Genomic DNA, 18,020 nt, shown 5'->3' with positions numbered 1-18,020 from the left:
TGTGTATTTTTTTAGCCTTCCTCCCGCCCCAGAAAACTCTCTTGGTGGACTGTGCCATTTACTTTCCTTCCTTATTCTTCTTCCTCCTCCAGCTTTTGAATCTGTTGTTCAATTCAAAATAAACTTCAATTATTTCATCTTTGTCAAGTTCTTTGAAACTAGACAATGTAGTAGACAAGGACAGATCAGATTATGACATCCCTGAAAGAACAAATGTATTGTGAATTGAAATATTCGTAACTCCTTAGGGGTGAAGATGGCAAAGCCTAACTTCTCATGGCCTTTGCTTATAAATGCTGCTGCTTGCGTAGTTCTGTTATCTATTCTGGTCTTACTGAAGTCTTAAAAATGATGGTAAAGCTGCACTTAGGCTGCAACTCAACTATTAATCTGGCTACAAGTCAGAATTTAAGGAATTTGACAGATCATATTTACTCATTAGTCTAGAAATAGCTTTAGATTTATTAGTCTGTGTAAGTGAGAAGTAGGGCTGTGCTAAGTACTACCTCTGTGAAGCTCAGTTTCACTTGTATGCTGTGGCTCAATATGTTGGTGCTTTTTTTTCCAAAATACAAATACAAAGCAGTTAGAAATTAGAGCAATGTGTGGATCTTTAAAATTTGGTGGCTCTAACTTCTGGATAGCATGACTAATCTGAAAATTGAAGCCAGTTGACTACACCTAGTTTATTTATCCATACTATTAAAACAAGTCATTAGGAAGATAAGACAGTACCTGACAACTTCTGACTCATGTAGTTCGAATCCCTCCAAGTTTGATGAACAATTTGATTCTTATTCTTTCCTCTAAATCTTTTAGGTGAAACAAACTCTTCTAGGACTTAAGAAATATCCAGAAAAGCTGTTTTGGTCTGGATGTGGGGTTTTTTGGTTTGTTTTTTGCTTTGCCTTAGAGGATCTAGCTTTCAGGCTTCAGATACTGGATGCCTACAGCTATAACTTGTTGTTCTCAGAAATATCATTATTCAGCCTTGAAGTGAAAGGCCTGGCTGATAAAACTTGACGTTCCTAATGCCTCATTGTGATGGGGAATTATGGATGATTTGAAAGAACAACAATGAAGTAGTTTAAAAAGCCAATGATGCAACTGTCTTGATATCTACATGTAGTATCTCACACTACTACTTGTTCTCTTCATCCCCATGTTTGAACTGCTGGGGCTAGACAGCTGTTTTATGTGTTTGTAAAGGATGAGCCTGCTTAAAGTTCTATGTAAAATGAGATTCTGTATAAAAGAGAGATTAAACAATCTCTACAATCAGCAAAAGTGGAAAATACAGCCATAGCAATCTGATTGCACAGCCCAGTGTTGAAAACTATATGTTGTGTATGATGAGATGTCTCTAAATTTAGTGAACACAGTGGCACTTGATAATGGTGTGTGAGACTGATTTAAAGACAGCGATTGCCTTTTTAGTCAGAAAGAAGGTTGCGATCCTGTAGAGTTGAGGTTCTAGTTGGATAACTATTGGAAAAGAGTAGATGAGTCAGATTTCAGGTGCAAAACTGTGGACTGCTGTGCAAAACTGAGGACCACATCTGCAGTGTATGTGAGGGCATAAATAAAACCCATGTTTTCGGACTGATGCAAGGAAAGAAAATGTTGCTGTCTCAAATCATGTATTTTTTTCCCTTGAGTATTTTGTGGAATAGCCAATACTAAAATAATCCTCACTCCCTTCCCACCGCATCAGCTATTTCATTCTGTAAGTTCTGCTACTGTTTTGACCATTACAAACAATGAAATGAAAATGATGAGAAATAAAAAGTAATATCCTATTAATATGCTGTGGTTTAACCTGGCAGGCGGCTAAACACCACGCAGCCGTTGGCTCACTTCCCCTCCGTCCCCACAAGTGGGATGGGGAAGAGATTAGAAAAAAAAAAAAAGGTAATATTCCTGGGTTGAGATAAAGACAGCTTAATAGGACAGAAAAAGAAGGGAAAATAATAATACTACTAATAATGATAAAAATATACAAAACAAGTGGTGTACAATGCAATTGCTCACCACCCTCTGACCAATGCCCAGCCAGTCACCAAGTAGCAGCCCTCGGCCAGCCTTCCTCCTTATTTCTATACTAAGCATGACATCATATGGTATGAAATATCCGTTTGATCAGTTTGGGTCAGCTGTCCTGGCTGTGTCCCCTCCCAGCTTCTTGTGCACCCTCAGCCTACTCGCTGGCAGGGCAGTGTGTGAAGCTGAAAAATCCTTAACTTCACGTAAACACTGCTCAGGAACAACTAAAACATCAGTGTGTTATCTACATTATTCTCATCCTGAATCTAAAACACAGCACTATACCAGCTGCTAAGAAGAAAATTAACTCTATCCCAGTTGAAACCAGGACATAATGAAATATAGACTCTTTATGGTAATGAGAGTTAAGCTTTTTTTTTTTAAAATGATTTGTAGTGTTAGATACTTACTGCATTACCTGACTGTATCTTGCTTGATTGACCACCAACATATGAATGAGTTAGGATGTTCATATAGAGTAATTAAAATATTTGCAGCAGTGCAGTGACCTTTCTCAATATGAAGCTTGCTGGACAGTGTAAGCATCAAACTGATAACTGTATTCTTACTGGAGATAATTTGTGATTTGGAGCTGCCTTCTATTGTACATTGTCTTTCCTGAGTATCACGTAGGCTTTACTCTCTCATCTTTAAGGACTTTTCTAATACACCTGACAATGTGTTTTTCAGGAAGCTGAACACACCGTTTTATTCTACCAGCTAAATTTGAGAATGCTTCTGTGGCTTGGGTTCAAGACAGTTGACACTACTATTTTTTTTTCCTTAGTTTTTGTGAAATCTTGTTGCTTCTCCTTAGGTTTTTTTTCTTCTTTGGCTTAATGTATCTCTTAATTTTATTATTTGCTGTTGTGATTAGGATTTCAACTCTTCTCTCACTGCCAGAGAGCAGTTAAGTTGGTGTTTATTTTTGTCTTCTCGTGGTAGCTCAGATTACTTATTAGGATTTCTGTTGTGCTTTCGAAAGTGCACTTGGTCTCCCACCCTGTGCCTGCCCTCATTTTTCTGCCACAAAGTAAGTCTGTGATTTGAGTTCACTTCTGACTGCTAATGTGAAAGGGTACTTCTCTCTGTGTGTATGCAGGTGTGTATAATTTGTGTGCATATATATGTATATATGCATGCATGCACATTAATTTAAGGGCTTTTTCTCCTCATCCTTTTTTAATTTTTTTTTTAATTTTTTCACTCACTTTGGGATGACTTCTGACTTAAATGTCAGTTATATGGGCGTATCTAGTGAGAGGAGGCAGAGCGCTCCTGTTTCACTGTTGGAAAATAGTGGGGTAGTACGTATTGTGGAAACAGTAGGTGATAGGAGTGGTGTTTTACTCTTATATTTTATGTAGCATTCATGACTTCCAAAACAGATACGGCTTTTACCTCATCTTTTGGCATTTTCCAATGTTAAGGCTAATATTCCATTTCCAAGTGGGTAGTAAAAAACCTTGTTTGAGCTAATGAATTCTAGAAAATGGTAGCTTATAAAATCCTGCTGAAGGGTTTAAATTTCAACTTTGAAAAGTTTCTAATAGTTTGAGTTAGGCAACCTTAAAGTGGAATCTGAGTTGGAGTCATCATTCCTGCTGGAGTCTTTTGAGTTGTTAAATTCCAAGACTTTTCCTTATTGGTAGGTTTGAGAGCAGCACAAAAGCTGTCTGAGCTGCACCTGGTTTAGCTGTCATGCTTGGATCAGCCTTTAGTTCTGGCTTTCCCCCTTAGGTCAGCTTCTGTGGTAAGGGCTCTTTGTGGAGGTTGTGAGAGATCTCCGCAAAGGGTGCACAGTTGGTGACCTCTCCTCTGAGGAACTGCAGATGAATAGGCCATAACTTGAGCAGACTTTAGGCCCCATCTTCTTCTTGCTAGGCCTTAACACCCAGGAGAAGGTTTCCCACCTCTTTTTAGAATGGGATTAACTCCAGTGTGCCTGTATAGTGTGAAATTGCCTTCCAGCTTGCTGCTTGCAAGTGTGCAGAATTCCTGGGATGCTTCAGTAAATCGCCCAGTTCTAAAAATGTTCCCCTTGTTCCTGAAAAACTTGTTTTCCTATGGACAGGTTTGTGTGGTGTTAGCTTTCTCGCAGCTGAAGGTTATGTTCTCTCAGGTCTCAGATATATCTGCTACACAGGGGAAATCTTGAAGGCTTTGCACACAGCACCTAAATCATATCTAAAGGGCTCCATTTATACACTCGGTATAAAATTTAGCCACACAAAGCTGTGGCTCCTCTCTGCCTAACTCTCTGCCTTTGCTCAGGACTGAACAAACAGGATCCTAACTTGAAGGAATGTAATTTCTCAGAAAGTGCAGACAAATTAGTGAAACACGGTTCAAAGGAAAAGCAGCGCTCTGTGCTAGGAGCAGAATGCATAGCAGCAAGGCACAATGCCTGATTTCCTGACTTGAAGTTGTGGGTCTGTGCGTGGTTGAAATTTTACTAATACAGTGCTCTGATATTGGTTTCCTGTAATAACATCGGTTTGCGTGTTAACCTGAGATTAAAAAACCAAGCTTTTTTTTCCCAGTTGGTGTCTTACTGCAGAACGATGTCTTTCAAAGGTATAATGTTGTATAATTTTGTTCTGTGGTGAGCAGAGATACAAAGATCTGCGTTGCCTACTTCAGATACAAATCTTAGTACTAAAATTGGGCAGAAAGAATTTGAAGGAAGTATAGGTATCCCTTATCTCTGTAGTGATTAGTGTTTCTTCCTTCTGATGCAGGGGTCTACCTTTCACACTTCTTGTCTGGTTTGTGATAGACATTCATTTCATTATGGGATTGAGTTTTGATTAGGTAGTCCAGAGTATTTCAGATGAACGATGCTGCCTAGGTCTGACAAAACTGAAAGATGTTACTGGCAATTGTCTGTGTGAATTTGGTGCTATGGAGCCTTTGCATTCAAATTTTATTTGTAGGTATCACTTACTGTCAGAATTTTTGGACTGTACTAAAACTTTACACTTGTTATGGACAGTATTTTTCATATTTTCTTTTTAAAATAAGAATCTGCAGTTAAACACTGATGCTAAATAGTGATCCGATGTGTGCTGTCATGTGCCCAGAGCTGCAGAGACTTGTCCGTAAACCCTAATGTTGGGATGGAAGGAAAAATATGCAGAGTTATTGAAGGTAGAAGTCATCTGTCAAATGCAAGCTTGTTATAAAGCTATTTAATTAGAGGAGTTACTAAGTAATTTTTCAGACTTCTGGGACTTACTCCATCTGTTTATGTTTGAAGATGTCCTCCTTGAAAGAGGTAGAAGGAAATTGCTCCCTTGTTTTTCAGTGGCTCAGTTCTTGAATCTGAAGATTAACCTTTTCTCCTTTTTAAAAAAGTTAAGATTTTAAGTCAGTCTTGCTTTTTTTCCTCCTATTGTTTTCTTAGAGACCAAAGCAATGTTTTTACATGCTACAGAAAAGATCCAAGATGCAACAACTTTAATTCCTTGTCTCAGCCTATATATATGCCTGTGATAACCTTCTGTTAGGGCTGAGAAAACATGGGGTAATGTTGTGTTGCTTCATTGCATCGTAACCCTGCAGATCTGATCCAGCAAAACACTCAACCTGTTAACTGCCTCTCAGTTTTCTTTTTTCTTTTTTTTTCCTCATCCAAGGTAGCTCTCTTGGATCTTATTTCTATGTTGTTTCGTTGTAATAGTCACTTTGTTCCCCTTATGAACAAACTGTGGACGTGACTGCTGCAGCAGTTTTGCCTTTACACATACTTGCATTTCTGATAAACGTATATCCTTTTGATCTCAGTTACATTTGCAGGTTTAAATATTTATAAAACAAAATTAAGCAGAAAATGGTTTAGTTCTAATAACTTTCCCTTTCTGCGCTCTCTATTTAAAGATGTGTGTAAAGGCAGAGGAGTGTTTTTTCTTTTTCTTCCATTCTTCCCCTCTGTCCTAGCTGGTTCTTGCCTACTGCTTCCTTCAGAAGTAAATAGATGAAGAATTAGAAATACCTGAGTTACTGGAATACTTCAGAATACTTAAGTTAGTGGATGCATACATTTTAAGTTGAGTTCTGCTTATTTATTCAACCTTGTGCTTTTCTTTCAATTATTTAACTCCAGTTTCCTGGACTTCTAGAAAATAAAATACTTTCTCATGTGCGTAAATATTAAAGCATGGCACAATTTGCTTTCTGTGCTTTTCTTTCCCTCCCTCTCCTGTGGAAAAGCTTTTTTTTTTTTTTTTTTCCTCCTTTAGAGAATCAGTCTTAGAGCTAAGAGCAAGCAGTGATGAATTGAATTCAGAGAGGATTAGGGACAGGACTTTGAAATGCAGGCTAATTCAGCAGACACTTCTGATATTGTAGAATTAACAAGAGATGGCATTAAATCATGCCTGAGCATTTGTTGGAGTAATTGCCTTCTTTCAAGCAGAAAAATATGTAGTGGTTTTGAGTGATGGGTGGTTTAATGTTGTAACTAAACTTGTAATCCTTTACATGTAATGGCAGCACCCCTTTCAGCACTTTTTTCCTGGTTACCCTGGGTGCTGCTCCCCTTGCATCAAATACCTCAGATAATTTAGTGGTTGATCTTGTGGTTTAAGGGAAAAAAAAAAAAAGCCGAACCAGTGAAATAATACATCCATACCCCCTCCCCAGCTCACTATCAAGTCAGCTGAATGAACTGGACCACCTGATCTGCCACACCAGTGTCTATAAGGGGAGAAGTGGGGACAGTCCAGAGCTGAGGATGGAGATGTGGTGCAGTGTGAACAGCCCCTTTCAGCAGCAGCTGGCCTTTAAGGCAGCTGACTTGTCAGGGTAAGCGGCACCAGCTACACGCTTGCCTTGCAAAGCATTGCAGCAGTTTAAGATTATATTGTCCTTCTGGTTTATTCCCCTTGCTGGACTAGTTGTTCCATGGGATCTTTCATCTGATGTAAGTTAAACAGGGGTTTAGTATAATCTTGTTAATTTTTTGAATGACTAACGTGCCTGCTGTATTTCTTGGATCTGAATTGGGGTCTGTGTACTTGTATTAAGCTACTTGAACATTCAGATTTCACACTTGGAAAGCGCTCAAGCAAGAAAATGAATACCCACAGTAATTCTCAAAGAAAAGCTATGGACTTTGAAAGAAGCACAGTAGGCAGATACTGTTTGTGCATCAAGCCATGCCCTACTCTTTTGGGACCTGTTACCACCTTTTCTACCTTGTCCCATTCCAGAAACTGATCAATTAGAATAATCAAAAAAAAAATTAAAATATTCTTTGGAAACGTTATAAAGCACGGGAAAAGCAGAAGGTATGAGATAGGCCTGCTAAAATTAATGCTACTGCCTGAGTATGTACCTCAAAACACTTTTTAACCCATGTAAGACACGATGACAAAATGCTCACTGGAGGTGGACATTCCAATAAGATGATTTTAACAAGTTGCAAAGGGCAAAGTTTTGTGATGTCTTCCTTACTCTTCTTTTTTGCTGTTGAATCTTTTTTTTTTTTTTCTGGCATATATATAACAGATCAGATCACTTGGCTCCATAAACATAAACACCATTGCTGCTGAGTGTGCACTGGCTGTGTAAATTGTGGAACTATGTGTCTGCACTGACAATTTCAGAATATAAGGCTGTTTGAAACATTATTTTTTAAAAAACCCATGAATTAACTATTGAAAGAAATGCCTTATTTTGTCTCCATCAGTCTTTTGTTTTGGGAACTAAAATTGAGCGATAATAGATGTTTTCTTGAATTTAAATAATCATTGCAAATGTTTTGTGATGTTTTATTTGCATAGTCTGTGGCAGGTAGTGCAGACAAGTGAGGTGTTTTGGTTTGGTCTTTTTTTTTTTTTCTTTTTTCTTGAGACATGGTAAATTTAACAGGAAATACTGGATACTGTTTCTGACTCCCTGCTGCCATCCTTAGAGATTGCTATTCCTTGCTTTCAAAGTTACTGGTGCACTTGAGAGTTTACCCTTCCATCAGTCCCAGTACCCTTAAATGTTTCTTCTTTTTTGTTTTTTTCCCCTCTCCCTCCTCTTTTTTTTTTTTTCCCTCCTGCCATCCACCTTTATACATTCACAGAACTTCGTGAATCATGAGGATTTAATAGTCTTAGAAAAAACACAGCAAAGCCTTTTAATGGCTCCTCTGCAGCGTTTCAGTTGTGCTCATGTTCTTTCTGGTGTACAAGGCTTTCCCCTTGCTTCTGCTTGTCTGTGGAGAGCTGACAGTCCTTCCATGAGTCAGAGCCAGATTCTGTTTTAGTTTCTGGTCCTTGAGCACTTCACAGCAAGTGCTGGTCCTGCTTCTGTCTGTGGTACCCTCTGCAGAGATTTTTAGCTTGGTTGGTAGGGCTTCTTTAGGTGACTTGGGTTAGCTGATGTTGTTAGAAATAGCTGCTGGCAAGAAGATATGTTCTTATCCACCCACGCTTTATCTGAGAAGGGAGGTGTGTTAGTGTGGTGTCTTGACTGTCCTCTCTAAGGACCACTTCAGCTCCAACAGCTCTTTTTCACTGTACAGCTGAAGAAAACAAAGGGTGTGTTGTAGATTTTTGGGTTTGTGGGTGTTTTGTTTCCTCTTTCTGGTGGTATACTAGCTTGCCAATTTTATAAGGCAAGTAACATTTAGGTTTTTTGCTTTCTTGATAGGTGGCAAGGTTGATCACTTAGTTTAGGTGCTTATTGCTGGAGTGGATTAAATCTCTGGGCAAAAGGTCACCTGGAGCTGGATACCTGAATTCTCACAGAGCTGTTAGTGTTGTGGGGTTTTTATACCTTTAGGGTCACATTATAGGATATCACATGCTGACAGAATTTATTGTTTGTTATAAAATACTGAAATACAGCCTAAAACTACATAGCATTTGTTGGCTAATCAATTAACCCAGTGTATATTAAGACAAAGTGGGCATTTGGGGGATAAGTCGTGCTGTCACTGATAGGTTATCTTCAAATTTTAATTAGTTCTCTAAAATACACTGAAATGCGAATCTTCATATTTAACAGCTTGCCTGTTCTTAAAAGCTTACTGACTGAATAGCCCTTTCTGCCCTGCCTGGGGGTTTCTGTTGCTCATTGGCTCTTGCCCGTTGAAAAAGTTTGTTGTACCCAGAAATGTTAAATGAAGTTGAATCAGAACTTGCAGTTGATCCCATTTACTGTACAAATAGGTCTTCTGCTGCAAAGCTGGATCAGACCTGCCTTGGAGACTATGTATACTTTTATACTAGAAACTTCAGATAAAGCATTATTTTTGTCTAATCCATTCTGAGTTTATAAAAGGTCAGGTTTTATAGTTGTTTCAGTACTTCAAATAGTGCTGGTAAGCTCTAAAATATGTACTTTGCCTTAAGTAAAGGTAAAATTTACAGAGAAGGTAAGGCACTAAGGCATTTAATTTTGTCTGAAGACTACAGCTTACAGTAATTAGCATTTTCAAAATGTTTTGAGTGTGTTCACTGAGAGTATATCTAAACATATTTCCTATATATGAAGCAATCAAAGTATAATCTTGATTACTTTTTTCCCTTTTTTTGGAGAATTTCAAATTGCCTTCTTGTATGCATGAGGGATGTGTGTGTGTTTGTTCCCCCCTGCTGGAAGCTTCTATTTTTGGTTTGAATATTCAAGCATATGAAAGGAATGTACCTTTGGCAGCGATTTACTTAAACTGAGTAAAGGAATAAGAATGAAAATTAAACCATCTTTGCTGTAATAATTTCAGACATTATGGCTAACAGTGGTAATCAAATATCGCAAAGTATATATGTTTTCAGTGTTTTCTGTTTATGCTTTTGCTTCTTGGTCTACTCAGAAATGTCTGCTTTACTAATGCTAAGCAAGTTGGCAATCAAAGGAAGTCGCATTTGTTTATGGAATACTTCCTGCTTGTCTTGCCTGTAAGCAGCAGTGTTCCAGGCATTTTCAGAGCACACTTTATCTCAGTTTCATACAAAACGTTTTTGCTGACAAGGGAAGACATGGGTGCCCCATAATGTAATTATGTTAAATTGCTAGAGTGCTTGCCTGGCACGTAGGAAAACTGGATTCATTTACTACAGCAAGAGAGAGTGGGAGTCATGTTTCTGAAGACGTCTTGGAAGGCAGCAAGCGAGCGTTGGGTCAGAAAGCAAGCCAACATGCTGGACTCTGTCCTCAGATTCTCCTGGGTTAGGAGGAACTGGCGCTTCAGAGCCTGCTCAGCTAATCTATAAGCGTCCAATGTGATATCTAATTAAAAGAATGTAAACTGAATTGGGGGGAAAAAAGAGGCAGATATTAAGTGCTAGCAGTAGCAAAGAAGATTGGGCTTTGGCTGTGTCTGTGGCTTAGGCTGCTGTCTGCTTGGCTTTGAGTCCTTTTCTTAGGTAACTAAGCTCTGTAAGGAGCTTCATGTTTGGTTTAGGGATCTGAATTGCAGCAGGCATTAAGCAGTTGGAATGCCAAGTGCTGCTCTACATAACATCAAAGTGCTTCTGTGTATCTGGCCCCAAGTACATGATCAGAACAGAAGTATATGAAGTGCTGAGAGGAGTGTCCTCTGTAGCGAGAGCACCCCTTCCAAAATCATAAACTGATTTGACTGATCTGTACTGCACGATGCAGCGAAGCCTTTTATTAGGCCAGCTGGATCAAATGTTGTTCTTTGAAGATGCTGCCAATATTCGGTTTCCTCTTAGAAAATCATCAGTAGAAGAAAATCTGTCTGCAGTTGGCCCTTGGCCAAAGTCTTAAAAGCAAGTACCAAAACACATATTAAGCTTTAGCATGTATTTTGTGCCATGAAGCCACATTTCTCAATTATTCTATCTGAGTGTATGCTGGCAAGGCAAGTAGAACTTTGTTTTATTCTATGTAATTCCCCGCTTTATATTCTGCATTAACTTCTTTGAAAAGTTGTGCTGGTAGGTGGTGATGAGCAAAACAGTTGGTTTGATGTGTGTCTGGGATAGCTGGATGACTTTTAGCCCTTGGCTAGCGCTGTGTGTTAGCCTGTGAGATGTTTTCATCTGGCTTGCTGCTGTTTCCATGGAAGAGACCGTGAGCAGCTGTCCAGGTAGCCTGTGGTGCAGTCATAGCTCCCATCCATCTCCTGTGCCCCAATGTTGCATGTTGTTCAGCATCTGGGTTGTCTGTGAGAGGGATGGCTTGTATTGGAGGCACATTCAGCTCCCAAGTAAGATGTTTTCAACCACAAGAGCTTTGCTGAAGTCCGTGTTGACTTGCCACTTGTAAGGCGTATGATATCTTAATATATCTAGTGATCTTACATGTTGCTAAGTTGTTCTTTTGTTGATAGGAAGCCAGTGTAGGATAGAAATCTCTGCTGTAATGAGGTCTAATACATAGCAGTTAAATGTCAAATCCGTGATACTTGAAACTTTAATTAAAAGAAAAAAAAAAGTATCGGAAGACAGAAATAGGAAAAACAGTAGTGGTTTTAACTGGTTTTTATATAGGGGCAATACCTAGAGACTTGGATCAGTTTAATATCTTCTTTTTTTTTGTGCCAAGTGAAATAACAATTGACAAAATGCTAATTGCTTTGCAACGCTTGTAAGGAATGTAATACTCGATGCAAACAAATATACCAAAACCAGAAGGGTAAGTGGTCTGGAAGATCTAAGTAATGGTAATGAAATTATCCACTAATGTACATATGTGTATAATTACAGCTTTCTAAACTCAAATGGCACTAGTTTTAAATTTCTTGTTGAATATGATCGTGTCTTGTTGTAGATGTGTGGAAATGCTGTAAAAATGTGTTTGAATTTTGCTTTGCATTTGTACTACCTCATCATCTCTTTCCCCACCCCAGTCAGAGCAGCTGCAGATGTGTAACTAATCATTTTGTGAAACAATTATTTCAAGTCTAGTTCTTGAAACTGGAGTTTTGTATTGCATCTTTGTCATATCTCAAATTCAACCTACAGGGTAGTCTTAATGGGGTGGGTGAGTTGAGCAGTAAAATAAAAGTGGTAATAGCAAGATTTGTAAACTGATATAGGCTTTGAGGCATACAGAGTTTACCGTATCCTGAAAGAAAAAAATTGCTGCACTTCAGTGATTTATCGGCCTAAAAAAACCCCTAAAATACCTCCCAAATTTATTCAATTTAACCATAATGAATTGTGGTTATGGTTTGCAAGGAATGTTTTAACAAATTGGTAAGTAAATGTACATGACCTTAACTTCTGAGTTTTTGGAGTAGCAAAGGTATTTAGGTAATTGAATTTAAAAATTACATTTAATTTAGGTTTATTTGGTACATCTAAAATATTACTACAGTACTGTTGTAAGATTTCCCACTGAATGGAGTTGAAAGATTGCAATTTTTGTTTCTTTGACTGTCACCTGGTACTGAATCAGGAATTAATGGAAAGCAGTGACATGACATGTAATTAACGTATGCCAGATCCCCACAACACATGCGTTTATAGGTGGCGTGTACTTAGTTTGATGTTGCTATATGTGTCCTGGCCTGAGAAAATGACTGCATGAATAATGACCACAAATGTATAACTCTAGTGGTGTTCCATGTGCATCTAATGTTTGGTTAGTGCCTATGCTAGTTGGCCAGCTACCTTTTTATTTTTTAATAAGCTCAAAATACTTGTCCAGGTATATTTACAGCATTTACATATTTAGGTTGTAGGCTGATATTGTCAGCTTTTTTAGTATGCCAGGAAAATATTAAAGTATTAAGTACTAATAGTATTAATACTATTTTAATATAGAAAAGGCATTAGCCTTAATTTTTATTCGTTAAATCTCCTTCTTGTGCTCTCATGATTAAAGAGCTGTGCCTCCTCTTAAACTATTTCAGTTGCTTTCAATCTTGCCTTAAGCTTAGCTTTTTGTATGAATGACTTTTGTTGGTGCAAGCATTGTTATCTTCTACCAAGAAGATTACTCATCAAATGCAAGGGGCTTTTTAAGATCACAGTAAGAGCTGAGATTTTGTTTCACTCCAAGCAAGCTGAAAAAGCAGCTCTGTCCTGTGATGACGACATCGGAATGTCATTTGACCATATGATTCATTCGTGTATTGCACCAAATTAGCACGCTGAAGCAATTTACAGTCAGAGATGTAAAGAAATTGGTTGTATTTGTCTACGGTTTTAATGTTTGCTTTCTTCTCCTTTTGTGCAATTGAGTTCTTTCTAAAGGGTATAACATATCGTTTATCCCTAAAAGGCACGGGATGCCCACACGTACCTTCCAAATGCTTCATTGGGTGAAAGTGCTTATAACAGAGCATCAGTTTTAACTTTTCTTGGAGAAATAAAATACCACAAAGCCCTAATCCTGGGCACAAAGGTTTGAGCTTAATATCCCATGCTTTCCCATCATTGTACTGTCTTAAAGGGAGTCCTAGGAGGCAAGTTGACCATCCAGCAATCTGCGGTGGAAACTTGCATCCTGGTAGCTTGGCTTGCCTCAGAATTTCTGAAGGCTGTACCCACGTAGTTTCATAGAAGCTTCAAATTTATAAGAATTCAAAATGCCATTTAGCTATAAAGATCTCTAAATCTAACTTTGCCTTTGCTAGTTTATGTTTATTAAAAAAAACAAAACACAAGAACAACAAATCCCAAAGTGAAAGATCTTGATAGACAATTATGTTTAATGGCACATGCTCTTCAGCTGGAAGGATTAATGGGAAGGCAGAGTCCCCCCCTAAAGACTTAAATGGGAGGGAAGGAGAGAGGGAGGGAATGAGGAAGCACTCAATAGTTTCTGTTTAACTACAGGAGAAATCCTTGCAATTTTTTCTGATTGCTTAATGTTTTGCATTTAGTTTTTAACTTACATAGGTATTTTTTTAGACTCATTGCAGTAATTTGGGACAGTGAAAAGCTTTGTGGAATTTTGCACAACTTGATGTTCTTATTGGGAAGATCTTTTCTTCCAGCTGCAGTTGATACTTGCACTTAAGTGTTTCCATAGTGTTGCTATCTCTAAAATGGTGCACAAAGCCAAATAGCTAGTGAAGTACAACTTTCTAAAACCATAGAAAGCTTCTGTTTCACTGTGTTGGTGGGACTCAGTGCACAGTGACAGATAATTTCCCTCACCAGCAGGAGCCATGATAATTTTCTTGAAATGTGTTGTGTGTTTTTTGAGGGTGGGTTTTTTGGTTTTGGTTTTTTGGGTGGTGGTGGTTGTTCTCTTAAATCTTTCTTTAAGCAATGTTAGTGACCTCCACAAGGCACAGTGGACCAAAGCATGTACCAACATGGTGAAATGTAGCAGAACCATCTACAGAAATTCCTTCTTTCTAGTATCCTCGATGCATGATGCTATGAAAAACATGCATTTGTAGCATTTGATTTTTAACTAATTTAGTGTTTACATGGCTGCTTTTCTCTAAAAATTATTAACAATAATAAAAAAGCATCAGTATTCAGTTTTGCATTTCGGTATGTTATAAATCAGATGCTGATTTATGTTGGAAAATTCAGACATGTGGGGACGTGCTGAAATGCTATCATTTGTGGTTGAAATGTTCCCCAACATGAATTTGGCCTGTTCCAACTACTTACTGTTCTACCCAAAAAATTCTCAGCCGTGGCTTAGGAGCCGGGATGGCAGAGACAGTTTACAGTATGCAGTTAGTACACTATCACCCTGTTCTGGAGACTCTGACAGATTCCTAGAAGAGATATGAACTGTTCTGCACTACTTGGCTTTGGTGCCTGGTAATGTTTTAAGGTGCACTTGCTGATAAGTATAGGCATAGGATTGTATCTTCTTATGTGATGTAGTAAAGGTGTTGTCTTTAGTAGGGTTGTGCAAATAAAACCGGTATTATAATTGGGACTTCTTCAATGCAGATGTAGAAACGGAAATAGAATTTCCTTTGGCAAGTGTGCAAGAACAACAGAAGCTGATGGCGCAGTTGGCTAAGTGTAGTGTGCAAATTGGCATACCCTTGCTAATTATTTTTTTTTAGAAAGTTACCCTCTTTTCTGCTTCTTCCAAATGCGTAATGGGATAATTCCAGCTTGACATCTTGTATTTTTGTGGTAATGAGCAGACAAGAGTGTGGGGTTTTTCTTTTGTGGAAAGAGAAATGAGGTTTGTAGATTCACGATAAATGTTGGAAATTGGAAGAGGGGGAGATAAAACTCCCCCCCCCCCAGTTATTATCAACATTACTGGAATTGTAAATCCAGTGGAGTTGACTGTGAAGCCCAGAATAAGCTCCACTGAAATGAACACATGAAAAGAGCAACTTGAAGATATTTTGGAAAACTTTTTCCAATAGGAAGGCTGCCACTCGGGATATAACTGCTAGATAACCTGACTTCTCTTTTTCAGATAACTTACCTGTTTGGGCTGTTCCTTGATAGAGTAGGGCTTTCTTCAGGTTTTGTTTAATCTTTTTGCCTGTATTGCTCATTTGAGTATTGCCAAGTTATAAATAAATAAAGCTTTCCTAATACATTTCCTTCTTAAACATTTTTTTTTAAATAAGAATTACTGCATAAATTAAATGCAAAAGCCTATCTTAAATTTTTGTTCTATTTTTTGGTTTTCAAGTAATGGAGGAAATAATAATCCTTTCTCTTAAAAACCAAAGTTAGCTCTGTGGACCACTTCACGAATTAAAAATCCACAAAACTTAATGTTTGCTTTGAAAACACAAAATTAAATCAATTAAGGAGATTATTTTAAAGATTATATACTTTTTTTCAGGAGGACCCAAATGATATCGACCCCAAAAGGAAAGACGTGCGTGGCAATGATGGGGAGGACAAAGCACAAAGTGTGGAGACGCTACCTCCAGGTATTGCAGTAAAGTTTGTTGCGAAAGATCCATAGCCATAAAACATTTATCCTTGAAAGCCATAAAACACAGCAGTTGTTCTGATTATAATCATACTTTGTAGTTTGGAAGTGCTGGGATTATTTTAGCAATATGTACTTCTCTATTCTTAAAGCTTCAGCTTCCTTAAATCTTACCTGCTTCACTGCTCCTTTGGGTTTAAAACCATAAAGAATGTGACTCTCTGCTAGTATGTTTGTATTGTCCTGCAATAGGTTTGAGGTGCCATAAAAGCCTCTGGTACAAAAGTAGTCCATTTCTCTTGATGGATATTGCTGGCAGGCAACAGACAAGTCGCCTTGGGACTGTTTCCAACTGAAGATTCAGCCAAGGTTCATACTTTTTTAGTTTTGTCTTGTGTTTAATGTGGCAGATTTTCCTGAGTGGTGTACCTTATTTTTCTCATACTTGCTCAGTATTTGTCACAGGCTGGCAAATAAGAGCAACATAATTTTTGGTTTATTTGCGTGAAATGGTCTTACGCCTTGAGGATGAGCTGGGAGAATTAAGTGTTAAGGAATTTTCATTTCATGTGACTGCTTCCATGAACTTCTTTCCTGCTTAACTGTTTCACATCAATGAGATGTAATATATAGCTAGAATTGCCATACTAGGCAATACAGAAATAGTAAAATGGATTTGTATATTTTACACTGTATCGAAAAGGTTTGCCATACAAGGAGGACAACTTCTGATCAAATAGCTTCACAACACGTTTTACTTTTCTTCTGTTAACCATAATGTTTAGCTTACAAATTTGTCTTAGCCAAGCGTTTGAAATGCTGTGAGCTCTTGAAGAAAGAACTAACCAAGGTAAACTTGCCTTTAAGCAGCTGGAAACTTCCATCCCCAATAATGTGTAAGCAACTACTTTTGTTTTACAATTTTAGACCTGGTATGGTATAAGCTGTTTGACATTCATGGCTTACTTCCTGTAGCCTTTGGTGTACCTTGTCTTAGCTGCTTTCTGGAGAGGGGGAAACAAGATTCTGGTTATGTATGTATGCTTTTCTGGCAAAAACTTTACTTTGTGCATGAATTGGAAAATAAATCCTAAAAAGCTGAAGAGCCTGGCTTATGTAACTTGGTTTCTGGCAGATCTTTTCAAGTATTTTTTTTCCCCTTAACAGAACTCTCTGCAAATATCGTTACTGGGATTATAGGTCAGCCAATTTTGCACCTTCCAGCTACTATTCTTGTTTCCCCTTTTTGAAAGGTTGTTTATGTATTCTGGGCCAAATGCTATATACTTCCTTTAAGACATTCCTTTCTCAGTGGCACTTAGTAACCATTTGCGTATTAAAAGAAGTGGGAAGTGTCGCAGGTTGAAAGGGAGAGATATCAGAAGCTGGAAGGGTTGAAGCTAGAAGTAAAATTAAGTGTAAAGTAGAGCAGGTCAGGGCTTCTTTCATTTCATCTGTTGATTAGTAATCTCTTCTGGTTTGATTTAACAGGCAGGAGAATCGGTTGCTGCAAAGTCGTATGAGAGTCTCAAATCAAACATCAAAGGCTACACAGAATTATGCACTCTAAAACCACTATTTTGATTATTTTCAATTTGTGTAGGGAAACTTTTGAACCTTTATGGCAGTGAAGTTTGGAATTTCTACAAATTCTTTGCACTGCTTTAAAGCAAAGTGATCAAATTTTCGGAGGGCTTTGGTTCAAAACTTTCTTGCTTTTCCACTGAGGTTAGAAGACCTGTAGTTTAGGTTTCAGCATTATGCAGTGTAGTATCTTTCAGAACTTCTCAGAATTAAGGAATTGTTTATTATCTTCATCTTTGAAATGGCTTTATATAAAGATTAAATGGTTTCTTTTACCCTTTTGTACATCAGAGTGTATCTATACTTTGTCATTTGGTGACTTTATTTTATTTGCTGCAAAAGCCTAATTACTGTTTTGTGAAAATAGTGATATTTAGCTCCTGTAGTTAGAAAGACCGATCCTGAATTGTCTGCATGGGTCTGCAGAACTGTATAACCAGTTCTCTGTAATGATAGGAGTTTCAGCAGTTACTCAAACAGCTCTTTTTCTTAGTTAATGAAGATCTGGAATCTCTTAATGCCTGTAAGTGAAAATAATCATATTTATATCGACTATCCTACTGCTTTTAAGCTGTATTGAGTCAATAAGAGGGAGTGCAAGC

At 37.9% G+C, this 18,020-nt stretch overlaps 1 protein-coding gene across 3 annotated transcripts in view; it reads left to right on the top strand.

Moving 5' to 3' along the window:
* Positions 1 to 18,020, top strand: part of GALNT2 (polypeptide N-acetylgalactosaminyltransferase 2) — a 95,446-nt gene that overhangs the window by 34,037 nt on the left and 43,389 nt on the right. For all 3 annotated transcript variants that reach the window (XM_075748667.1, XM_075748669.1, XM_075748668.1), the window contains one exon: positions 15,742 to 15,832. In XM_075748667.1, coding sequence (XP_075604782.1) covers positions 15,742 to 15,832 — 91 coding nt within the window. The remainder of the gene's footprint in view (positions 1 to 15,741; positions 15,833 to 18,020) is intronic.

The sequence above is a fragment of the Balearica regulorum genome, chromosome 3, assembly GCF_011004875.1.
Source record: "Balearica regulorum gibbericeps isolate bBalReg1 chromosome 3, bBalReg1.pri, whole genome shotgun sequence".
NCBI classification, from domain to species: Eukaryota; Metazoa; Chordata; class Aves; order Gruiformes; family Gruidae; genus Balearica; species Balearica regulorum.
This window is presented reverse-complemented; position numbering and strand designations above follow the sequence as displayed.